The sequence below is a fragment of the Lipotes vexillifer genome, unplaced genomic scaffold (genome assembly GCF_000442215.2).
Source record: "Lipotes vexillifer unplaced genomic scaffold, Lipotes_vexillifer_v1.1 scaffold966, whole genome shotgun sequence".
Taxonomy (NCBI): domain Eukaryota; kingdom Metazoa; phylum Chordata; class Mammalia; order Artiodactyla; family Lipotidae; genus Lipotes; species Lipotes vexillifer.
In genome coordinates, this window is record NW_006795769.1 from 959,315 (window position 1) to 985,426 (window position 26,112).

General features: G+C 53.3%; 1 protein-coding gene across 1 annotated transcript; it reads right to left on the reverse strand.

Annotated features, from left to right (window-relative positions):
• TMEM175 (transmembrane protein 175) lies at window positions 1–25,947 on the reverse strand. The gene is made up of 9 exons (XM_007467888.1): window positions 25,654–25,947; window positions 10,428–10,588; window positions 8,566–8,663; window positions 7,624–7,675; window positions 6,694–6,777; window positions 6,176–6,340; window positions 2,604–2,682; window positions 2,327–2,462; window positions 1–698 (listed from the first exon to the last, which is right to left on the reverse strand). Exons 2-9 carry the CDS (start codon window positions 10,578–10,580, stop codon window positions 26–28), a joined length of 1,440 nt encoding a protein of 479 aa, XP_007467950.1. The 5' UTR covers window positions 10,581–10,588; window positions 25,654–25,947; the 3' UTR covers window positions 1–25.
• Between the last annotated feature and the right edge of the window lie 165 nt (window positions 25,948–26,112).

The following is a 26,112-nucleotide window of genomic DNA, read 5'->3' on the forward strand; positions in this document are numbered from 1 at the left end:
CCTCAGGCGGGGGACCGGGGTCGCACTAGCAGGGAGCAGGGAGGAGCGGGGACTGCGCGTCGTCCGTGGCCCCAGGCACCGGCCGGGTGTGTGTGGGCCGGGCCAGACCCTGCAGGCCCTGCAGGCCGGCCAGCGCCAAGCGCACCAGAAGCCGCAGCAGGAGGAAGGCGAAGGGCACGGCGATCTGCATGACATGGAAGATGGCCGTGCTGAACCTGCTCAGCACGCAGGTGCAGGCGAAGGCCAGCAGGCTGGCACAGGGGTAGAGCACGAGCTTGGCGAACATGAACGCGTGCTCCCGGCCGCCGAACCGCACCGAGGGCTGCAGCGTCTCCCCCTCCTGCAGCAGCGCCGCGGTCCAGATGGCGAACTGGAAGATGCTGGCAAAGAAAATGATGGCGCAGCTGACTCGCACGCTCTCCAGCTCGTCGTGGGGCCGCCTCGCGAAGGCCGACGTCTGCTGGTAGGCCAGGGGCAGCCCGCCCACGAAGGCCAGCGAGAGCGTGTTGAGCAGGCCCATGGGCTGCGTGGCCTTGCGGATGTGCAGGAAGAGCGAGTGGTGGGCGAACCAGAGCAGGCCCACCGTGGCGAAGGAGCCGAAGTAGGCCAGGAAGTGCGGCCCAGACGCGCGCAGCGCCGCCACGAGGCTGCCGTGGAACTCCGCTTTCACATCCTTGGGGTCTGGGACGTTGTCCTCACTGAGGGGTGAGATACACAGCATCTGCAGCGGCCCCACCTCGGGCGTCCGTTCCGGGCTGCCTGCCCCCACCCCGTCCCGGCCCCGGCGAGGGCTGCCGGCCCCCCGCACACTTGAACTTCAGATGAACGGACGGCACACGCTAAGACTGCGTGCACCTGTGTTCACGCACGCAGCGCCGTTCACCTGAAGTTCAGCTGCAGCCTGTGTTTCCTTGGCTGGCCGGACCCTGGGCTGGTGAGCGGCACGGGCCCTGAGCCCGCAGCCCCTCTGGCGCCCACGGGTGGGTGCTCCTGAGGCCTGCCCACCGTCCTGCAGCGGCCCGTCCACTTCGGGAGCGGTCCCACAGACCGGAAGGGCTTTGCCTCCGAGGTCCTCGGATTCCTGGGCAGAACTTTATTTTAAGGAGCGATTCTAAGGCACATCCGGAACAGGCTTCTCCCAACTGAGGTCATGGGGCTGCCGCCCTGCAGCCACGCAGCCCAGACACACCTCTGTGCCCACGATGGCAGCTGCATGCGTGCTGGTGGGGCTGGGGGCAGGAGACAGAGCCTGGAGGCTTCCTGGGGATCCCCACCTGGGTCCTCGGGGCTGTGGCTCTGGGTGGAGGAAAGAACCCTGACCGTGCCCCCCACCCCCCCAGGGTTCCCAGCCACAGCTGGCTCCTTGCTACCACCCAGCAGGGGACCCAAGCCAGCATGGCCTGGCGGCAGGGCAGAAGCAAAGCCAGATCGCCCCAGAACCTTAGGTCTAGGTCTCAGAGATTGGTACCAATGGACATTTGCTCCCAATTTTTAAAAATTCACAAGTTACAGTAGGAAAAGCTACTAAGAGAAATTTAGGAGCAGCAGGACCTTAGGTGAGGGACTTCCCTGGTGGCGCAGTGGTTGAGAGTCCACCTGCCAATGCAGGGGACACGGGTTCGAGCCCTGGTCTGGGAAGATCCCACATGCCGCGGAGCAACTAAGCCCGTGCGCCACAACTACTGAACCTGCGCTCTAGAGCCCGCGAGTCACAGCTACTGAGCCCACGTGCCGCAACTACTGAAGCCTGTGCGCCTGGAGCCCGTGCTCTGCAACGAGAAGCCCGTGCAGCACAACAAAGAGTAGCCCCCGCTCGCCGCAACTAGAGAAAGCCCGCGCACAGCAACGAAGACCCAACGCAGCCAAAAATAAATAAATAAATAAATAAATAAATTTACATTAAAGAAAAGACCTTAGGTGATCAGTTACAGAACATAAAATCAGAGCATTTTAACGTTAACAAAATAGGAACGTGCTGAAGTATGACCCAGGAATAAAAGGCTTTAAAAAGAAGATGGAAGACTTGAAAAAGCAGCAGATAAAACACTTAGAAATAAAATGACAACAACGGTTGGAACTGTGACAGACTGCAGAGGCTGCCTGCCCGAGCAGAAGCGCAGGAGTGAGTGGAAGAGGCGGGCTCGGAGCAGGAGAGGGGCGCGGGGAGCTGGGGGCCGCCCGCCCTGCGTGTGCAGCTCTGGGAAGGACGAGGACCGGGCCCTTCTCAGGTGGGTTCTCAGGTGGGAGCCCCTTGGGGAGGGTGGGCCGGGAGACCTCGGCGCCTTTGTGGGACTGGCGGAGGAGTCTTGGCCCGGCGGGTCCTCACCAGATGTCCAGGATGAGCAGTGTGGCTACAATGGCGTAGACCCCGTCGCTGAAGGCCTCCACCCGCTCCTTGCTGAGCGGCTCGTGCAGGTCAAAGGTGAATATCTCCAGGCTGTGAGCCGGGGGCTCCCTGGGGCCTGTGGGAGAGGCAGCCAAGCCCTCAGGGCCTCAGGCCAGCTAGGAGGCCCCTCAGGGACGCCGCCTGCCCGGCCCGTGTTCTGCAGGCCCCGGCGGCGGCAGCCCCAGCGCCCCACACTCCAGCCCCGCCCGGCACCTACCCACAAGCCTGGCTCTGCACCAGCCGGCGGCCTTGCTGACGTAGGGCAGGAAGATGACTGTCGCCATCAGCAGGTACGACTGCACGAGACAGGGCACAGGGCACGTCAGGGCGCGTGGTGCCTCCACCGAGGGGCCCAGCCAGGAATCCCACCCCAAAGCCGCCCGCCCAGAAGGGACTGCAGCTCGAGCAACAGGAGACGAAACTGGTGAATCACCTGTCATCAAGACAGACACCTTCTGTGCATAGAAGAACATTACCGGGGGGTGAAGAGACATTGCACAGAACGGGAGATGTTTGCAGACCACACACCTGGTAAGGGTTACTATCCAGGCTTCATAAGGAACCCCGACAGCTCCACGACGGAGAGACAAATGACCCAACTGAGAAATGGGCCACGGACTTGAACTGACATTTCTCCAAAGAAGAGAGATGCGGCCCCGACACGTGTGGGCAGGCCCTCAGCACCACTAACACTCAGGGAAATGCCAGTCACAACCACGAGGAGAGCAGCGCACACCTCGGGACGCTCCCAGCGGGAACAGGAAGCAGCCGTGCTGGGGTGGGGTGGGGTGGGGTGGGGCTGGAGCCCTGTGCGCTGTCGGTGGGAACGTAAATGGCGCAGCTGCTGCTGCTGGAGAACAGTGGGGAGGTTCCTCAGAAACTAAACGGGGAATTGCCACAGGACCCGGCAAGTCCACTTCTGAGCACACACCCAAAAGCACGGAAAGCAGGGGCACACCCATGCTCACAGCAGCCACAGAGTGTCCGTGGGTGGGTGATGGGGCCCATCCACACAGTGGGGTACTACCGGCTAATGAAAAGGAAGGGAATCCTGACACCGGCAACGTGGACGCACCTTGAAAACATGCCGAGTGAAAGAAGCCAGACGTAGAAGCCTTCTATTTCATGATTCCATTTATACGAAGGAACCAGAATAAGCAAATCCCTACAGACAGAAAGTAGACTCGCAGTTTCCCGGGACTGAGGGGTGGGGAGACAGGGAGTGGCTGCTCATGGGTTCAGGGTTTCTGTCTCGGGGGAATGAAAAGTCCCAGAACCAGAGGGAGGTGATGCACGGCGATGTCGGCGGTCAATGCCGCCGAGCTGCACGCCACAGATAAAATGGTCACAGTGGTCAATTTTTTGCTACGCGGACACCCAGTTATTTTAAACAGGGAGGCTGGCGGGCCAGGCGTGCCCCCGGGCCCGAGGTGGCCGCAGAAGGCTCCTCGCCCAGCCCTGTCGCCTCGGCCGGTGGCCCCTCTCAGCGAAGGGCTTCCACCCCGTCCTTCACAGTCATGCTTCAAGGTCACCTGGCACCTGGCCTGGTGAGGGGACTCAGGAGACGACAGGCACCTCGGGGACAGAGACGGGGGGCGGCCGGCATCACAGCTCTGCTTAGGACCTCCAGTCTCCACCCGTCAGAAGACCACACCATACACGTCACTCAACACACACACACCGAGGGGGGGAGTGTCCCAGGTGCCTGGCAGGTGAGTGCAGAGGCCCCGGGGGGCGACGGTGGCCACGCAGGATCGGCGTGTGTTGTGTGTGTGCACATACGCCGCGAGGTAGGAGGGAACAGAACAGCCCGAGGGGGAACCTGAGTCCCGGGGTGGGGGGAGACCTAAATGGCCGTGGGGACCTGCCCAGGTCTGCAGGAGCGCGAGTCCTGGGAGCAGCCGGCACAGGAAGCTGGCATGGGAGGCCCTGGGCCCCGAGTGTCACCAGTGGTGAAAGGTGGTCCAGAGGGAGGTCAGGACGGCCTGGGCCAGGGCAGTGAGCAGTGGCTGGCCCTGGAAGGTGGACCCCGCACAGCGTCCCAGATGAGGGGAGGGGCTGGTGAGGACACCTGGAAGGATGGCCGTGGGCTCGTGGGGAGGCTGCAGGGGGTGGGCCTGGGGGCCAGGAGGCTCTGACATGCCTCGTCTCACAGGGGACGAGGGGTCAGACCCCCACTGTGGGGAAGGAGCGGGAGGGATGGAGGGGGGGCGAAAGGCGCAGCACAGAGGAGTGGCCGGCCGCCCCCTCCAAGGCCGCAGGCGCCCCGCCCCACTGAGGACCCTCCTCTCCCCAGTGTGGCGGCCCAGCGCCCACCTCCCACTACTGTTGTCCCGTGAGGGTGTGGCCACCGCGCAGGCTCATCGCGGCCCCGGCAGCGCGCGGGGCCCTGTCTGCCTGCCCCAGGCCTTCCCGGGGCCAGTGTCCAGGCCCGGCCGGTGGGCACAGCCCCCGTGGGCCTCAGCTCTGCCTGCTTCTCCTGACCCAGGCCACACGCACCACATCCCAGCTGTGCCCTCCGTCCTCCACGCGACGACTCTCACCACCCCTCAGCCCCTGACCTCATCCCCAGAGCCAAGAGGGGCTATCCCACCGGAAGCCCGGACGCAGTGGGCCCCTCAGTCCTGCCCTGCTGTCTCTCCGTGCCGCCCCCTCGCCAGCCCCACCCTGGGACACCCCGCCTGACCCCGAGGGCCCCCGCAGCATCCCTCCCGCCCTAGAGGAGCGGGGCCCACCCGAGAGGCTCAGCCACTGTACGGCGAGGGGACCGAGTAGAAGCCCGAGGCCCGGCCCCACCTCACACGCCAGCGTCCACCCTCCCCTTTACCCACCCGTGGCCTGACCGGGGGCGCCCTGGACACTGGACCCCGGCCCCCAGCTCCATCCTCCAGGGTGCGGCTCTGCAGGCCTTGCCATCCTGTTTGTTTTAAACTTGGAATTCTCTTGAAACACTTACTAGATGTTTTTTAAAGTACCGTTAACCGTTCATTTTTCCACACGTCTTGTGATGCTTTGGGTGTAAAGGTTCACTTCACTAGAGCTCAGTTAAAGGCAGGAGCTGTGCGTCAGGCTCCTACAACCAGCTGTGAGACGGCGGCCCGCTAGGGTTTCCCTTCCCCTTCCTGGATGATGGAAGCCGCACCAGGACAACATGCCTGTCAAGTCAGCTGCGGGCTCAGCGCCGGCAGCTCGGCCAGGACGGACCCTCCGTATACACTACTGATACCGTGTAGAGAAAAGATCTGACTGATGAGAACCTACAGGGAACCCTACTCAGTGCTCTGCGGTGACCTAAACGGGAAGAAAATCCCAAAAAGAGGGGATGTGTGTGTGCGTAGAGTTGATTCGCTTTGCTGCACGGCAGAAACTAACACAACAGTGTAAAGCAACTACACTCCAGTAAAAAGAAGTAAATAAGAAATGAGTAAATTTAAAACAGAAAAGCACAACCTGCAGGCTCGAGGGCGCCGTGGACGGGGTCCCGCCGGCTCTGCCCGCGCGGCCGCCATCGCTCCCTGGACGCGGGGGTGCGTCCGCCCGGCCCTCGCCCGGCTCCACCCACGCCTGCACCTCCCCCTCCCCACTCCAGTCTCTCCTGCTCTGGAGTTTCTCTCTCCACTTTCTCTCTCTTCTGGCGGCTCACGTTCCTATGCACGCACGTCTTTAGAAGGCACGCGACCTCCCAGGCCCACAGGGCGTGCGCCGTGTTTGCCCACGCGGGCTCCTCCCGGCAGAGCAGCCCCCCGGTGGGCCCCCCGCGCAACCCCCGGCCCCCCCACCCCGACTCACCACTGGATAAAAGAAGAGGGAGAAGCCGGCCGCAGCCAAGCACAGCGCCGGGCCCCGGAGAACGGTGCCCAGGATGCGCTGCCGGTAGAGGGCCCGGTGGGCCGAGCACTCGATCTGGGGGCTCAGCAGGTGGGGGCAGTGGAAGGCGTAGACCACGATCAGCGCCTGCGGGAGAGGCAGGCTGCAGGGTGCGAGCGGGGTCTCGGGCGGGGCTCGCTGCAGGATGTTCTGGGGGTGCAGAGTGGACGGGAGCCCTCGCTCTGCTCTGGGGGTCGGGTGTGGGTCTCACAAAGCCCCTCCTGAGGGTGCCGGCGGCCCCATTTCACTCTCTCTCCCCGTCAGCACGGGAAGCCCAGGCCCCGAGCGTCTCTGGCTTTGCCCTGCCGTGGCCCACGCGGGTGCCCCGTGGCAGGCGCTGCGTGGCGGGTGGCGTCTGCACGGCTCCCACCACGGGCGGCCCCGCACGCGCTCCCCTGCTCCACAAGGACGGGTGTGGGGGCGGGGCGCCCGCGTCCTACCTGCACGGCCCCGACGGCCATCACACACACACAGAACAGCAGGATGCCCAAAGGCGCCTCGGGGAAGGCCACCATCAAGGAAAACTGCAGCCGGAAAAACCCCAGAATCAGGGCCGCAGGGCCCCAGGGCCCGTGAGCCCCGTGCGGCAGCTGGGCTCCGCCGCTCAGCAGCAGAGCCCAGAGCTGTCTTGGGTGGGAGCGGCCCGAGCCCTGGAGGCGTCTCTCTCACAAGAGCCATCCCACCCAGTGCTGGAAGCCTTTAAAGCTGCACGCTTATCACATTCACAGACTCCCCAGACCCCAGTTCTCCGCGATGTGCTACGTACCCAGAGCCCCGCTCCCTGTCAGAATCAGAGGGAGCTGCGGGGTGAGGAGACGGAGGGGTCACGTGCTGGGGACGAGCCCAGGTCGGCCAGGAGGCCGTGGGCTCCGGGGGTTCAGGCAGGAGCCAAGAGCCTCAGGGAGCACGGAGAGGGCACCCCTCACTGCGCCCCTGGAGGCCAGGCTGGTCTCTGGCCCTGAGAACCCTGCCTGGGGCCCTGGAAGCCTCTCCACTCCGTCCAGCCTGGAAACCCAGGGTCGGCCCTTCCCCAGGAAACTTCTCTCCTCTCTGCAACCCCGTGGTCCAGGCCCTGGGCCTCCCAGTGCTCTGAGAGCTTCTGAGAAGGGAGCACCTTAGGGTCAGAGCCCTCCTGTGCAGTGGAGGGCAGGCTGGACCCCCAGGTGGAAGTGGGGGCAGAAATCCCTGTGACTCACTGTGAACGGCAGGAAGGTGATGCTCATCATGCAGGCCTGGGAGGGAGGGAGGGAGGGAGGGAGGGGCGCTGAGGGCGGCGTGCGGGGCCCTGGGAGTGGGCGCGTCCCAGCCCGCACACCCAGGGGCACCCACCGGGGAGCTGAGCACAGGCAGAAACCAAAGGAGAAACTCACCAGGTTAAGCAGGGCAAGCGTATCGTCTATCTTCCCCACAACTTGGAACAATCTTAACAATTCAAGGAAAACAGGAGAAGTCATGCTGTCAGTAACCATGGTTCTAACGGCACCAAATACAGACACTCACACGACAGAGATGGTCTCACACCGAGACGGAAAGACGTGGACAGAAGCCTGAAAACGGAGGCCGGAAGCAGGCAGAGCCCCCAAGGCCCCAGCCCCTCCCCGGCCCCCCACACAGTCCCCCCAGGGTTCTTACCCACGAGGATGTGGCCTTCTCCCCTCACTGGGGAGCTCTGCACTGCTGGGGGGCGTTCTGTAACCGAGACGCCAGCACCCCAGCCCATCCCCACCCACCTCCGGGGGTCCTCCTGGTCCTTGTGCCCCGTCGGGGGCTCAGGTGACGCCCACAGCTCTGGAGCCCTGTCCCCCTTGGGTCCTAAGGAACCTTTTCCTCCTTAACAGAGAGCTCGGGCCCTGGAGCGTGTGTCCCGAGGCCCCAGCCTCCTCACCAGAGTCCAGGGACCGGGACGGAGGGGCCGTGCACAGCATGTGTGTCACAGTGCAGCAGAGGTGGTCAGCCCACAGCCCTGCCCTTGCCCTGCCCGGGCTCACGGCGGCCCGGGCACCCCGTTCATCGTCCCGGGCCTGGGGTGTAAGCCCTGTTGCTGCAGTGTGCAGAGGAGAAAGCAGAGGCTTGACTCGGCAGGGAGGGCCAGGGGAGGGGAGGGGAGGGGCAGCCCACTAACTTGACCCCTCGTGACTCAGCCCCAGAGAGTGGGGCCGCCATCCACCCTGAGGACAGCTCATCAGCGCTGAGTGCACCCCCACTGCCACCCTGACCCTCGGCCAGGGCGAGGCCACACCTGCTCGGCACACACCCAGCCAGCCACAAAGATGTGGCTGCCAGCCCAGAAGCAGGCCCCAGCCTGCCCATACCTCGTGTGTGCCGCCCAGGCCACGGTCACGATGAGGAAGGTCATCAGGTACACAGCGATCCTCGTCGCTAGAAGTTTCTGGACACTCTTGTCAAACTCCTGGAACCGAAGAGTGTCACCATCAGACGCAGATTCACCCACGGCAGCCGGCGGCCCCACCGCCCGGGCACCAGGCCCTGGGGGGCCGGAGAAGAACCTGGGAGCCCTCGCCTCCCCCCACCAAGGCTCAGCCTCAGTCCCGGGCTGTCCCTGAGGCCCCTGCGGAGGCCCCCCATCTTCCCAACATGGCAGGCCCCCCGAAATGCCAGCTCTGGAGGCAGAGAGGTCTTCGTCGAGCCTCTCCCAGGATCCTGGCAGGGTGGCCACAGGCCGTGAGGCCGCACGAAGTCACGGCGTCGCCGGGTAAGTGATCCCGAAGCAACTGCGAGGCCCGGTGAGAGGGCCGCGGCGTCTGGACGCCAGGCGACGGGCTGCGCAGGAAGCTGGGCCCAGGCCGGGAGAGGGCGCCTTGCCCATGTCTGCTGCTCCTCTGAGACCACACGGGCAGCACCGTTCCAGATCCCTGGGTCCCTCTGGCCTTGACGAACCTTCTCCTTCATGTCAGGACCGTCCTCGGCACCTTCCCTGAAGGGGTCTCCCCGCCTCCGCAGAACCTTCTGGCTCAGAGCCCTCTCGTGGGTCAACAGAGGTCACGATCCCGACCGCAGAGAGGCAAGGAGCTCCAGGCCCACGCATCCCATCCCCTCCCACATCTCACGTGCACACCCACCACCCTGCTCTGAGACTGGCGGCACCGAGGTCCCCAGAAGGCTCTGGAGCAGGCACAGCCAGGGGAGCGTCGAGGCCCCCGGTGGGCACACGTCTTTCCTGAGCTTGGCCGGAGCGCAGCCCCCAGGTCCCCTTTGGGGACGGGGTGCCCCAGACCAGAGGAAGCCACACAGGGCCCTTTGCTCACCGTGCCAGGTGCCAGTTGCCAAGGTTAGGCTCGACCGTCATTTCTGTTTAATTCTCATCCAAACCCTACGGGAAGCAGCGATATCACCTCCCGCAGATGACTCCCGGCAGTGTCCGGGCTAAGTGTGCTGCTTGGGCTGCAGCCAGACCACGGCCACACGTCCTGGGCCAGCACTGCACATCCTGGAGCCCAGAGGTGACACCCGCTCAACGTGAGGGGCCCAGAGAGCCGTGCTCGCACACACACACGCCCGTGAACTCCGAACGTCTCCCGGAATCACGTCCGGTTTCTGAGGTGCTGCGACGTGTGGCTATTTTACTTATAAAATGGAAATATTCCAAATTGACTAGCAATGGAAACTCTGCTTTACAAAAACCTCGTTTCCCACTTACCTCCCTGCTCATGGCGCAGGCCCACGCCCAGCAGGCCGGCCGCCCTCTGCCCCCAAGCACCTGCTCTGAGGGGCACGCCAGCGCGACAGACAGAGAGCCCAGGGAGCTTCCCCGCCACGCCTGCCGGCACAGTCCGCGCCAGCTTCCAGGCGCTCCTGCATTGCTCAGGGCTCAGCGCGAGGGCACCGGGGCTGGATGGCATCACCGGGGAACGCGGCGGACGGCCTGGCCCTCCCAGCCGGGTACGCCCGAGTGGAGCCCGGCCTCGAGCTCAGGGCCTGAGCCTCCTGGACCCTCGCCCGCACGCCAGACACTGCAGACTGTTCCCAAGTACCTGTTCTGGGGAGATCTCCGTGTGGGTCACAGGCAGGATCTAGGAGAACAGACACAACACGAACCCGGGAACACTTCCTGGGCTGGGCACCAACTGTTTCCTGGACGCCACGTGCCGGGCGCGCAGGCCAGTGCTGGGCGGCTCCTCCCCACACCCCCAGTGGCCGCGGGCCCCGCACGGACCATTACGGTGGCAATGATGGACAGGAGCGCGTCGCTGAAGCTGAGCATGCGGTGCGAGCTCTGGATCCCGTCGGCTGCGTCCTCGTGCTGAGAGCCCGTGGAGGTGGCTCCCTGCCCACCTAGGGCCGGCTCTGCGGTCCGGGGCCCAGACATGGCGGTGCCTGGTTAGAAGCATGGGTCTGAGCCCGTGGGGTGCTCCTGGGGGCCGTGACTCAGGGCGGGGGGCCTGGGAGGAGCCACCCTGCTGGGCGGGGCTGTGCAGAGGGGCCCTGCCGCTGCTTCCTCTGCCCCGTTCTCTCCCAGCCAGACTTCCAGAAGAGGGAGGGGCCTGTGACCTGGGAGACACACCCTGCGACCGTGTCCCCGCTAGGGACAGCACGTGTGGTGGGTGCTCCGGGGCTGGGCGTGACACCCTCGACCCCAACCGGACACCACCGTGTCCCTGCTCCCCACTGCACCCTGCATCACAGCCGTGATGCGACCTTTGGGGGAATCGAGGTCCTGCGTGGAAAGCCAGTTGCCCCGGCTGCTGCCCCGCTGGAGGGCGCTCTCGCTCCTCCTGTCGGCAGGCGGCCTGGGGGACTGGTCGGGCACCCGCCAGCGAAGCCCCCACGGCAGAGCTCCCTGGACAACTCAGTATCAGAGGTGGGCTGGGAAGACAAGTGAGGTGCCAGCTGACGGGGCTCCGGGCAGAAGAGATGCCAGTGCCTCCGGGGAACGGAGTCGGGGCCCCGCAGCGGGAACTCCGGGGGGGCGGGCTGTGGCCGCTGGGAGGCACCAGGCTCCTTGCTGAAGGGCAGCGCGCGTCCTCTGCCACGGAGCTTGCCTGGGCAGAGGGCCAGCATCGAGAGGTCGGGAGAGAGGTCGGGGCTGGAGTCACCCGCAGACGCTATCAGAGAGGACGGGATGCCCCGCGGTGGCGTACGGGAAGCACCGTGCCGAGGCGCCCGGGACGGAGCTGGAGGCGGTCCGGAGCGCAGGACGCCAGGGCTCCCTCGGACGGGGGGCCCGAGTGGTAAACCCCCCCGAGAGGGAAGACTGGAAGCGAAAGGGCGCCCTGGTCTTCACCCTGAACAGGACACTGCCGGCCCTGGCAAAGCGCCAGGAGCCCGAGGGCGAGTGAGAGCGAGGCGGAGGAGCTCCGAGGGGCGGCTGGACGCCAAAACTAACAGCCGAGCCTCCCAGGACAAGACAAAACCAGAACCCCGCCCCCAGAGTGCAGAAGGGAGGCTCACGGGGACTTCCGGACAGGAAGGACAAAGTGCGGATACACGTACAAGATACGCAGCAGCCCGGGAGGTGCCAAGGGCGCCAATGAGAGGTCAGCTTTGCACAGGCAGCGAGGGCGTGGGGGACGCAGAAGCTGGCAGGGGGTGCAGGGCACCTCAGCCACCGGGAAACCACTCAGCAGCTGGGCAGCGCTGCGGCGCCCACCCCTAGGCGGCCAGCCCCAGGGCGCACACGAGGTGGGGACTGCGGGCCTCGTGGAGCAGTTCACCTCGACACTGAAAGCCACACACGTTCTGACTGACAGGTGGCACATTATTAACCACTAAGGAAGCTGCTACCAGGGGCTGTGGACTGTCTGTGCCCCGAATATGCATGTGTCGCATGTCGAGCCCCACCCCGGGGGACGGGATAGAAGGTGGGGCCTCTGGAGGTGACTAGGGTTAGAGGAGGCCGGGAGGGTGGGTCCCAGGATGGGATCGGTGCCCTGACAGGAGGGGACCGGCGTGCTCCCTCCCTCTGCTGTGTCTGCAGGCCAGGACGTGGCCTCACGGGAAACTGAACTGGCTGCCACCCTGATCTGGGACTTCCAGCCTCCAAGGACTGTGAGAAATACAGTCCTGTTGTCTAAGGTCCCAGCCCGTGGCATTTTGTTGTGGCAGCCAGAGCAGACTGAGACAGTACATGACAACAGATGAAACAACCTACATGCATAAACTCAGAGGCACAACGCTGAGAGGGATGGATCAAGTGCAGAAAGACACGCATCGTGTCGCACCACTGATGTACACACATACACCAGTGAGAGCACAGTAACACAAACAGGACAGCACTGCAGTGACCCAGGCAGGGAGGGGTGGAGGACGGGTGCGGATGGGGCTCTAGCTCTCATCTGTATCTCTAATCTCTCACTGGACCCACTTTTTAAAGTTTACACACAGGAAGAATCACTCCGTCTGGTGCCAGCGCTGAGATTTAGACAAATGCACAAGGCGTGTAACCATGGCCCCAGTCACAAAGTAGTTCTGTCCCCGAGCAGTCCCTTTGTGGGCAGGCCTTCCTCGACCCAAACCCTGGCCACCGCTTGTGTTTTCTGTTACTGTCATTTTGCCCTTTCCAGATTGTCCCATAAATGGACTTGTACCCCAAAGAACCTCTTGAGTCTGGCTTCTTTTACTTAGCACAATGCATCTGAGATGTACCCATGTCTTGGGAGTATCAGTAACATGTTTTTTACTGCTGTGTAGTTAATTGTACGGCATGAATGTACCTGTTTATCCACCCATCAGTTGGGAAACAGGTCATTCACGGTTTTAGCAGTTAAGAATAAAGACACTATAAAGATATACACACAGGTATTTGTGTAAACCTGTTTTATTTCTCTTGGGCGAATACCTCAGAAGGGGTCTGCTGGGTCATTTAGTAAGTACGGGTCAACTTTACAAGAAACTGCCAAACCATTTACCAAAGCAGCTGCAGTGCTCTGCATTCCCACCAGCAGTGTGTGAGAGCTGCATCCTCGACAGCACTTGGTTTGGAGGGTCTTTTCAAAATTTAATGATTTTTTTTTTTTTTTTTTTTGGGAGGGATCATTTTTATCTCATGTTATTATGTATCTAAGAAACCAGACACAATAGGGAAAAGATATGCCAAACAGGAGAACAAACAATAGGGTGCCACAGATTTAAATCTTTTGCAACCAAAGGGAACTATGTAGCATCAAACTTCCAAATGGATTTATTTTGGTACATGGCTTTCTCTACACAGAGGCAAATTTTTAATTTTTCTACAAACTCCAAGGAGGAATTGAGTTCCACACAGTAACCCAACTCCACAAACCCAAGTTTCCTGAGCTTCCCCTGCATCGGCAGGCGGACTCTCCACCACTGCGCCAGCAGGGAAGCCCCTATTTAATGAATTTTTAATCATAGCTGTGCTGAGAGATGTGCCACCTCACTGTGGGTTAATTTGCACTTTCGTATTGACCAGCTGGGTATTCTCACGTGCCTACATTTTAACTGTACATCTTTTGTGGCAAAGTGTCTGCTAGAATCTTTTGTTCACTTTTTTGAGGAGTAATTTGTATTCTTACTGAATTTTGAGAGTTCCTTCCACATCGTAGTTAGAAGCCCGTTGTTAGATATGTAATTCGCAGGCATTTTCTCGCAGTTTTGTGGCTTGTCTTTCATTCTCTTACCAGTCTTCAGGAGAACGGCAGTTTTAAACTCTGACAGGACTTCCCTGGCAGTCCAGTGGTTGAGACTTCACCTTCCAATGCGCGGCGTGTGGGTTCAGTCCCTGGTCGGCGAGCTGGGATCCCGCGTGACTCAAGGCCAAGAAACCAAACGTAAAGCAGGGGCAGCATTGTGACAAATTCAGCAGAGACCTTGGAGATGGTCCACATTAAAAAAAAAAAAAAACTTTATATCTGGATGAATTCCAACTTGCCACCTTTTCATTTATGGATCATTCTCTTGGTGTCATATCTAACAATGCTTTGCTTAACCCAAGAGCACAAAGATTTTCTGTTTTCTTTTAGAAGTTTCAAAGTTTGAGGTTTTACTTTTGATCTACGATCAATTTTGAGTTAATTTTTATATAACATACAAAGTATAGTCAAGTTTCCCTTTCTCGCAGATGGAGGTCTGGTTTTTCCAACACTTCTTGTTGAAAAGGCTGTCCCTTCTCCACTGAATTGCCTTTGCACACACCTTGGTCAAAAACTAACAGACCACATTTGTGTGGGCCTATCTGGGGAGTGTCCATTCTGTCCCACTGATTATGCATTTATCCTTTGCCAGTTTCACACTGCCTTGATTATAGCTCCATAGTAAGTCTTGATATCTGCTAGAGTCCCCCAACTTTGTTTTTTTTCCAAAACTGTTTGGATTATTCTAGTTCCTTAGCCTCTCTCACATGCCCCTGCTTGTTGGGGCCCCTTTCATAGTTGCTACAGGCAGAAAGATGGGGTACAGCAGCCCTCACTGCCCAGGCCCACAACTGGGAACTGGCCTACGGTCAAAGCCACGAGGAGGAAGAGTGAAAAAATGGAAAACTCACACGTGTGGTCACTGATTCAAGTTTCAACTGCCCTTTCCAACCTATTGCCTTCTGCATACTTTTTTTTTTTTTTTTTTTTTTTTTTTTTTTTTACAACTGGATTCTGATTTTTTTTTGCGATACGCGGGCCTCTCACTGTTGTGGCCTCTCCCGTTGCGGAGCACGGGCTCCGGACGCGCAGGCCCAGCGGCCATGGCTCACGGGCCCAGCCGCTCTGCGGCATGTGGGATCTTCCCAGACCGGGGCATGAACCCGTGTCCCCTGCATCGGCAGGCGGACTCTCAACCACTGCGCCACCAGGGAAGCCCTGCATACTTTTTCTTTTAATATTTTGTCCAGAGTTTTTACCTGTAACCAGCGGTAGAGGCAGCCTGAAGGGGACTTCCTCATCTTCGCCAGCACTAAACTTAATACTTTTTTCTTTTAATTTTTTAAAAAATATTTATTTATTTGGCTGCATCAGGTCTTAGCTGCAGCATGAGGGATCTCTCGTTGCAGCACGCAGGCTCTCTAGTTGTGGCACATGGGCTCAGTAGTTGTGGCACACAGGCTCTAGAGCACACCGGCTTCGTTGCCCCGCGGCATGTGGGATCTTAGTTCCCTGACTGGGGATCGGACCCACGTCCCCGGCACTGGAAGGCAGATTCTTAACCACTGGAGCACCAGGGAAGTCCTTAAACTTAATACTTTACAGAAGGGAGGGAGAGAGAGGAGCTGAGAAGAGCAGGCGGAGGGGTGAAGGGTAAAGGAGACCATCCTGACAAAAACAAGGCAAAAGCTAAGGTGCTTCTTTAGGCACGGCTTAGCCTGGGGAGACAGATGTCCATTACATTGCTTTCTAGACTTTTTGTATGTGTAAGTTTCTTTCAATTACATTTTATTTTTAAAAAGTCAGTAAATATCAAATATAGGCACAAAAATCCTCAACAAAATGTTAACAAATGGATTCTGCAACATATAAAAAGAATTACATACCATGCTAAGTTTTATTCCAGGAACATAAGGTTGGTTTAAAATTAAAAAATCAATTACTGGAACACACCATATCAATAGAAAAAGACAAAAACTATCATCTTAATAAATGCAGAAAAAGCATTTGACAAAATCTAACACCTCTTCATGATAACAACTATTCAACAAAATAGGAATGGAAGGAAATTTCCTCAACCTGATACAGGGCTAATATCACACTCAATGGTGAAAGACTGAAAACTACCCCCCTCAGATCAGTGACAAGACGAGGATGTCTGCTCTCAGCATATCTGTTCAACACTGCTCGGGGTTCTAACCATGGCAACTATGCAAGACAATGAAACAGGAGGCATACAGCCTGGAGAGAAGGGAGTACAACTATCTCTATTTGCAGATGATGTGATTCTGTGTACAGAAAATCCTAAGGAATCCACACAAGAAAACTATTAGAACTAATAACTGAGTTCAGCAAGTTGGCAGGTAATAAGATCAATATATAAAATAACTGCATTGCTATTTACCAGCAATAAGCAATCTGAGAATAAATTCAAGAAAACAATTACATTCATAATAGTATCAAAAATACTTAGGAACAGGGCTTCCCTGGTGGCGCAGTGGTTGAGAGTCCGCCTGCCGATGCAGGGGATAGGGGTTCGTGCCCTGGTCTGGGAAGATCCCACATGCCACGGAGTGGCTGGGCCTGTGAGCCATGGCTGCTGAGGCTGCACGTCCGGAGCCTGTGCTCCGCAACGGGTGACACCACAACAAGTGAGAGGCCCGCGTACCGCAAAAAAAAAAAAAAAGCCAAAAAAAAAAATACTTAGGAACAAATTTAACAAAGGAGTACAGGGACCCCCCCCGGTGGTCCAGTGAAAAAGAATCCGCCTTACAGGGGACACAGGTTCGATCCCTGGTCAGGGAACTAAGATCCCACGTGCCACGGGGCAACTAAGCTTGTGCGCCACAACTACTGAGCTCACGCGCCTCAACTAGAGCCTGCGTGCCACAAACTACAGAGCCCACACGCTCTGGAACCCACATGCCACAACTACAGAGCCCACATGCCCTGGAGCCTGCGCGCCACAACTAGAGAGGAGAAAACCTGCACGCCACAACTAGAGAGAAGCCCGCGCACCACAACAAAGAGCCCGCACACCGCAAGGAAACATCCCGCATGCCTCAACGAAGATCCCGCGTGCCGCAACTAAGACCTGATGCAGCCAAAACTAGATAAATTAAATAAATAGTAAATAATCTTTTAAAACAAAGGAGTACAAAACATTGTTGGAAGAGATCAAAGAAGACCTCAATGAGTGAAAAGACATCCTCTATTCATGGATTAGAAAATTCAATACTATTGACACGGCAATACTTCCCCAATTGATCTGCAGACGCAACGCAACCCCATCAAAACCCCAGCTGCCGTCCACGTAGAAATTTACAAGCTGACCCTAAAATTCGTACGGAAATTTAAGGAACCCCTGGCTATTTAAGGAGTAGCCAAAACAATCTTGAAAAAGAACAAACCTGAGGACTCACACTTCTCAATTTCAAAACTTAGCGCAAAGCTGTGGCAATCAAGTCGGTGCAGTATCGGCACACGGACAGGCATACAGATCAATGGAAGAGAACTGAGAGTTCAGAAGTAAACCACTACATTTATGGTTAACTGATTTGCAATAGGGTGTCAAAGCCATTCAACGGGGAAAGAATAGTCTTTTCAACAAATATTGCTGGGACAACTGGATATCCACATGCAAAAGAATGAATTTAGATACTACCTTATGCCACATACAAAAATTAACTAAAAATGGATCAAAGACCTAAATGTAAGAGCTAAAATACTGGAGAAAATCTTCATGGCCTCATATTTGGCAAAGAGTTCTTAAATACAACACCAAAAGCACAAGCAACAACAAAAAATAAATTGGAGTTCATCGAAATTTTACCTTTTGCACTTCAAAGGACACTATTAAGAAAGTGAAAGACAATCCATAGAATGGGAGAAAATATTTGCAAGTCATGTATCTAGTAAGACTCTAGCATCCAAAATATAGACAGAACTCTTACAACTCAACAGTAAAAAGACAACCCAATTCAAAAAATGGGCAAAGGATGTGAAAAGACATTTCTCCAAAGAAGATATTCTAGTAGCCAATAAGCACATGAAAAGATGTTCAGCATTACTGGGTTGCGTTAGGGAAAAGCAAATCAAAACCACGAGACAGTCACCCTCCAGGATGTGGCCATAATACAAGTAAATGATGGACAACAGCAACTCTTGGTGAGGCTGTGGAGAAAACGGGGCCTTTGTGCACTGCTGGGTGGGAATGTAAATGGTGTAGCTGCTGTGCAAAACAGTATGGAGGGTCCTCAAAAAATTAAGCAGAGAATTAACATAGGGTCCAGCAATTCCACTTCTGGGTATATACTCAAAGGAATGGAAAGAGATATTTGTACACCAATGATCACAGCAGCATTGTTTGCAATAGCCAAGAGGTGGAAGCAACGCCAGTGTTCATCTACAGATGAACATCTAAACAAATTGTGGCATCTCCGTCTACAATGAAATATTATCCAACCTTAAAAAGGAAAGAAATTCTCACGTTATGACATGGTTGAATCTTGAGGACACTATGCTAAGTGAAATAAGCCAGGCACAAAAGGATAAATACTGTCTGATCCCACTTATATGAGGTCCCTAGAGGAGTCAAGTTCATAATGAAAGTAGAAGGGTGGTTGGCAGGAGCTGGGGGGAGGGGCGGGAGTTACTGCTTTAAAGGACCAGAGTTTCAGCTTTGCGAGATGAAGAGTTCTGTGGACGGATGATGGTGGCGGCTGCACAGCAACGTGAATGTACTTAATGCCACTGAGCTGTGCTCTCAAGAAGGGTTAAGATGGTAAATTGTGTTACGTGCATTTTACATAGCTAAAAAAAAAGCACCTGGCACGTAAGTGTTCAAAAACATGTCAGCTACACCTAAGCTTCATCACACACAAGTTTTTAAGACTCATGGCGATGAATGAAAGAACACAAGACTGAAGGTCGAGGAGTGGAGTTGAGAAACGATTTTTCTTAAGATGGAAGAGACTGAAGAATTTTTAAATTCCGATGGCAGGAAGAGGGAGAAGTTGAAAATTCCTGTAACCGAGAGGAGGTAACTGAAGGCTCGTGACCCTGCAGAGCGTCATGCAGGGTGCTGGCTACGCCTCAGGGTGTGGTGGGGCAGAGGTGTCCTGGGCGGGCTCAGTCTGGGAAAGCTCAGATTGGGAAATGCCAGAGTGCTGTCTGGAGATATTTATGACAAAATGACAACGAGAACAATATGTGACATCTGCCCAACATTTACTAAGTACCAAGCATTGTTCCAAGTATTTTATATGTCCTGTTTCTTCTAATTCTCAAACAATGCTGTGAGGATTACTGAAAGACAAATAATGACTCTGTGTATGTGTGTGTGTCTAATAGTGAGAGCTTGGTGTGCATCAAAGTGCAAAGAGTTTGATAAGGCTGGAGCACAGGCTCAAATTGGGAGGCGTACGTGAAGCATAAGGCAGGACTAAATCACAGAGAGCCTTGTAAGCTCCTTCACGAGTGTGGAAATTATTGGGAGGATTATGCAGGGATTGTGTACTTTTCTTTACATACATACATATAAACATATATATGTATTATATTCCATATACAAGTCCATTATCAGATATTTTCTCCCAGTATGGGCTGTCTTTTCATTCTCTCAACATGTAACAACAACAACAACAACAACAACAAAATATATATATATATTTATATATGTGTGTGTATATATATATATACACACACATATATATTTAAATCAACAGACTATTTATTTTTTAGCAGTTTTAGGTCTGCAGAATAATCAAAGGGAAAGTACAGAGAACTCCCATATACCCGTTCATTCCCCCCGCCCTTTTCCCCACCATTAACATCTTACATTAGTGTGGCACAGTTAATGAGCCAACACCGACACACTGACACATCGTGTTGTAGTTCTATGGGTGTTGACAAATGCAAGACTTGTATTCACCACTGTAGTACCATATGGAACGATTTCACAGCCCTAAAAATCCCCTGTGCTCCTCCTATTCATCCCTCCCTCCCCCCGAAACCCCTAGCAACCATGGACCTTTCCACTGTCTCCAGTCTTGCCTTTTCCAGAATCTCACGCAGTTGGAATCTAACAGTACGTGTCATTTTCAGACTGGCTTCTCTCACTTGGTGACGTGCTTCTAAGGTCCTGTGTCTTTTTGTGGCTTGTAGCTCATTTCTATTTATTACTGAATAATACTCCATTTTATAGATGCACCACAGTTTATCCATTCACCTACTGAAGCACACCTGCAACAATGTATTCTGAAGTTCTTAAGTTTGACGAAGTCCTGTTTATCTATTTTTAAAAATTTATTTATTTTTGGCTGTGTTGGGTCTTTGTTGCTGTGCACAGGCTTCTCTAGTTGCGGCGAGCGGGGGCTACTCTTCGTTGCAGTGCGCGGGCTTCTCGTTGCAGTGGCTTCTCTTGCTGCGGACCATGCGCGGGCTTCTCGTGGCAGTGGCTTCTCTTGCTGCGGACCACGGGCATGCAGGCTTCCATAGCTGCAGCACGCAGGCTCAGTAGTTGTGGCTCACGGTCTTAGCTGCTCCACGGCATGTGGGATCTTCCTGGACCAGGCCTGGAACCCATGTCCCCTGCATTGGCAGGCGGATTCTCAACCACTGCACCACCAGGGAAGCCTGTTTATCTATTTTTTATGGATTGTACTTTGGTGTCATATCAGAAACTCTCACAGATTGTTTTCTAGAAGTTTTATGGGTTTTTTCATAGATGATGCAATGTATGGATTAACATTCTTTTTTTAAACATATGGATATCCAATTCTTCCAGCATCATTTGTTGAAAAGACTATCCTTTCTCCAATTACCTTTATTCCTTATTCAGAATCAACTGAACATATTTATACTCATGGGCCAATTTCTGGACTTTTTATTCTGTTCCACTGATCTACTTATATATCTTTATACCAACACCACACTATTTGGAGCACTGAAATTAGATAGTATAAGTCACAAAAATCTGTCCTTGTTCAAACTTGCTTTGGCTATTCTAGCTCTTTCGCAGTTCCAAATGAATTTTAAAATCAGTGTGTCAATTAAAAAAAAGTCTGCTGGGATTTTAATTGGAATGGCATTGAATCTATAGATTAATTTGATGTCCTAACGATCCTGAATTTTCTAAATTAATGAATACTGTGTACCTTTCCACTTATTAAGGTCTTTAGTGTCTCTGAGCAAAACTTTTTAGTTTTCAGTTATAAGTCTTGCACATCTATTTCAGATTTATCCCAAAGATTTGGTATCTTTTGATGCTCCTGTAAATAGTGGGTTTTTTTCTAATTTCAACTTCCAGTATTTGTTGCTAGTTACTTGGAAATATGCAATAACGTTTTATTTATGTGGTGTATTAACCTCGTACCTGCAGCCGTGCTAAAGTCACTAGTTCTAGGAGCGCTTTCTGTAGGTTGCATGGATTTTTTAACCTAAAACAATGGATTTTGTAACCTAGAACAATGATTCTCAACTGAGGGCAATTTTGCCCCTCAAGGGGCATCTGCAATGCCTGGACACATTTTTTTTTCCTAAGATGTTTTTTGATGTGGACCATTTTTAAAGTCTTTATTAAATTTGTTCCAATATTGCTTCTGTTTTATGTTTTGGTGTTTTGGCTGCGAGTCATGTGGGATCTTAGCTCCCTGAAGATCGTGTGATCTTCAAATAAACAATATTCCTTATTCCTTTTCAATATGGAAGCTTTTCATTTCTTTTTCTTTTCTTTTCTTTTTTTTTAAAGGTAGAGGACTCAGTGAGTGAAGGTAGTGGAATGGAAATTAACTAGCTCATCTTTTTTTAAAAAAAATAAGTTTATTTATTTATTTATTTATTTAGGGCTGTGTTGGGTCTTCGTTTCTGTGCGAGGGCTTTCTCCAGTTGCGGCGAGCAGGGGTCACTCTTCATGGCGGTGCGCAGGCCTCTCACTCTCGCAGCCTCTCGTTGCGGGGCACAGGCTCCAGACATGCAGGCTCAGTAGCTGTGGTTCACGGGCCTAGTTGCTCCACAGCATGTGGGATCCTCCCAGACCAGGGCTTGAACCCAAGTCCCCTGCATTAGCTGGCAGATTCTCAACCACTGCGCCACCAGGGAAGCCCCTAATTTCTTTTTCTTGCCTCATTACATTGGCTGGAATTTCTAGTACGATGCTGAATAGAAATGGTGAGACCAGAGACTTATTCCCAATCTTGGAGGGAAAAAAAACGTCCAGTCTTTCATCACTCCATGGGTCAGTGACAGGCTTTTCATAGATGCCCTTATTATGTTGAGGAAGTTTTCATTTTATTCCTAGTTTTTGCCAAAAGTTTTTTATTTTTACTTTTTTTTAATCAGGAAATCGATGCTGGATTTTGTCAAATGCTTTTTCTTTTCTTTAATTTTTTTTTTCGTCTGTGCCAGTCAGCATGTGGGATCTTAGTTCCCCCATCAGGGATCAAACCCGTGCTCCCCGGAGTGGTAGTGTGGAGTCAACCACTGGACCACCAGGGACGTCCCTGTCAAATGCTTTTTCTATGTCTATTGAGATTACTGATTTGGTTTTCTTTTTCACTGTAATACTGTAAATTACATTGATCCATTTTTTAATACAAAGTCAACTTTGCAATCCTAAGATGAACCTCACTTGGTTATGTTATATTATCCTTTTTATATAGTACTGGATTCAGTTTGCTAAAAAATGTTTTAAAAGAATTTTTATTTCTTTGTCATGAGGAACGTTAGTCCACAGTTTTCTTTTCTTGTAGTGCTTGTGTCAAACTTTGGCATTAGAATAATGCTATCCTTATAGAATGAGCTGGCATTCATATTTCCTTCTTCCAATTTTAAGAATCTATATAGAATTGGTATTATTTCTTCTTTAGTTTGGTAGAATTCCCAGTAAAGCCATCTAGGTATGGAATTTTCTTTGAGGAAAAGTTTTTAACTACAAATTCAATGCTTTATTAGTTATAGAGCTATCTAGGTTACCTATTTCTTCTGGAGTGAGTTTTGGTATTGTCTTCCAAGGAATTTGTTCCTTTAGTACAAGATGTTGAATTTATTGGCATAAAGTTGTTCATGTTCTCCGATTACCCTTTTGGCAATGATGTCATCATCTTCATTCATGATATTGTTAACCCCTTTTTTCCTTGTTCAACCTGGCCAGAAATTTCTCTATTTTATTTATCTTCTCAAAGACTCAGCTTTTGGTTTCACTGATTATCTCTATTGTTTTTGCTTCTATCTCATTGATTTCTGCTGATATTTATTATTTCCCTTCTTGTACTTACTTTGAGTTTCATTTGCTCTTATTTTTCTAGTTTATTAAGATGAATGATTTGAGACCTATCTTCTAGTAGTGTTCTAGCCACAAATTTTGCAATGCTGCATTTTCATTTAGTTCAAAATTTTAATTTCCCTTTTGATTTCTCTTTTGACCTATGGGTAATTTAAAAGTGAGTCAGTCAGTTCTCAAGCATTTGGATGATTTTCCAGAGATATGCTATTGATATCTAGCTTAATTCCGCCGTGGTCAGAAAACATATTTGCCCAGAATATGATCCATCTTGGTAAATGTTGTTTATATATTTGATAACGTGTATTCTACAAATGTCCATTAAATCAAGTTGCTGGTGTCATTCAACTCTACCATACGCTTGGTCATTTTCTGGGTATTTGTTCTATCATTATCTGAGAAAGAAGTATTGAAATCTCCAACTACAGTTGTGGGTTTGTCTATCTCTCCTTGCACTACTACTAGCTTTTGCTTCATGTATTTAAAAGCTTTATTATCAGGGGTTTAGGATTGTTTATGGATTGTTTAGGATTGTTATGTCTTTTCATGAATTCACCCTTTCATCATTATAAAATAAACTTCTTAACTTCTGATTATAGTCTTTTGTTATGAAATTTACTACGAAGGGACAGGTTTGGCGATGAAGACTACAAATTCAGTTTTAGACATGTATGTATATGCGACATGTGTACGTGAGCTCTCTCCTGTATATGAAAAATTATATATATATGTATATATATATATGACATGTATACATGAGCTGTCTCGTGTATATGAGAGATACCGAAGAACAAATGTCTAAGAGTTCAGGAGGGAAGTGTGATCTGGAGACACAGATCTGGATTAAGATGGTGTTACTATAGCACCTAGTGCAGTGTCAGTATAAAAAGTGCTCCATCAGTATGAAATACAAAGTCTGAATAGACTCTTGTCTCCAAAGTAATTACACTATTAAAAACCTCCACCCAAATGTAGGTCATACCAGAATAAATCCACAGCCTCCAAACTCAAACGTGCCCTGGACTACATCATGCTTTCTAGTGAGTTATTCACTAGGTTTTCCACAAAAGCTATTTTAGATCTTTCCCACACTGCTCAAATCTTAGTTTTCTTACCTCCCTTCCCATTTTCGGGAGACGTTTTCTTCTCCTTATTCACAGTGAAAACAGAAGAAAACAGAGAATTCCTTTGCTTTCAGTCCAATAAACACAAAGTTACCTGCAACTACAACCCACCTTCCTCCCTTCCTTTTACGATGAAAAGCGATTTTCTTACATCCAAAGTGAACACTTCCCTATGCTCTGGATGGCATTCCCTCCTACCGTCTAGGGGACCACTTTGCACCTGTCCCTTCTTTCCCAGCAGACACTGACTGGCCCCCTTCCATCAGCTGGAGGCTGCTCAGCAATCTCCTATCCTACAACCTCTCAACATCCATCATAACTCTAGCTCCCACACTTTCTTCTCCATAGCCAAACTCACTGAGTTACCTCCACTTACCATCTCTCTCTCCATTTCTTTACTCTTCCACTCAGGGTAATGGAGAGTCTCCAATGAAACAGTTTATTCTTGGCAAGGTCACCAAAGATCTCATTGTTGCTAAATCCAACACACATCTTTTCCTACTTTTCCTACTTTTAAATGACATTTGACACTTTTAATTACCACCCCCCTCCCCAACATCTTTCTTTGCCCCGGTGACATAAAGCTCTCTTAGCTTTTTTTTTTTTTTTTTTTTTGCGGTTCAAAGTTTTTTTGCGGTACGCGGGCCTCTCACTGTTGTGGCCTCTCGCATTGCGGAGCACAGGCTCTGGACACGCAGGCTCAGCAGCCATGGCTCACGGGCCCAGCCGCTCCGCGGCACGTGGGATCTTCCCGGACCGGGGCACGAACCCACGTCCCCTGCATCGGCAGGCGGACTCTCCACTACTGCACCACCAGGGAAGCCCTCTCTTAGTTTTATTCCTGCTTCCCTGGCTGCTCCTCCCCTCTGAAGACTGTACCCTCTTTCTAACTGCGGTGTCCCCTTGGCGCGCTCTTCCAAGCCAACTACCACCTACATGCTAGGGACAACCAAATACAGCCTGGGCTCTTTCCTGAGCCCCCAATCCTTGTATTCCATTTACCAGACGAACACACCAGCTGAAAAAGCCACGTAACTTGTGTGGACTTCTAGCTGTACCACTAGCTGTAGCAACAAGACCCTGGCCACCTGGCCAGGTAATGACACTGCTGAGCACATTTTGCACCCAAAGGCGGGGTGTGGGGTGCGGGATTAACTATACTGTGCGTTCTCCAAGATAATCTAGGATCATTAAGGCGAATACATAAAAGGATACTGCAAGCAGTAAAGCACTGCATGAACGAAGCTGCTTTATTATAAGGATAACGCACGTTAGCCCGTCTGGAAAGAGATTTTTAGTAGCTTGAAATTCTAGGCGGGTTAAGATGCTGTCTGGGGCTTTCGACTCCAGTTCTCAGTTTGGGGATGAACACTCCACACCAGGACCTACAGGAAGCAGCCGGGCACACAAACGAGCCAAGGGATCAGGCGAGTGGTGGTGTCTTACCTGAGGGGGCAGCTCTAGGTGATGGGTGACACGCGGTATTCTGGGTCCAATGCTGACAGATCTGACTTTTCTACAGAAGCTACAAAACTCGGTTTCTACAATTAACCTCTTCAGTCTTTCAGTAGCAACCAACTCGTTAAAAAGACGGACACTGTGGGTCCCCCGGCGCTCCGAGCACACGACCCGCTCCTCCCGCCGTGCGGCCCAGCCCCGGGAGCCCCCGAGCACCAGCCTCCGCGGAAACGGCCACGTGGGGACGGTTGAGCGCCGCGCCGGGGCCCAGACCACCCAGGGATAGCCGCTGCCGCCGCCGCCGCCGCCAGGCCTCTGTTAGCGCGACAACCGAAATCTGTTCCGAGGCCTGCGGTACCGCGCACGCGCACCGCCCCCACCCCAGGCACCCCGCCCTGCGCATGCGTGGCCGCTGGCGCGGCGGAAGTGAGGCGCCGGCGCTCTTCC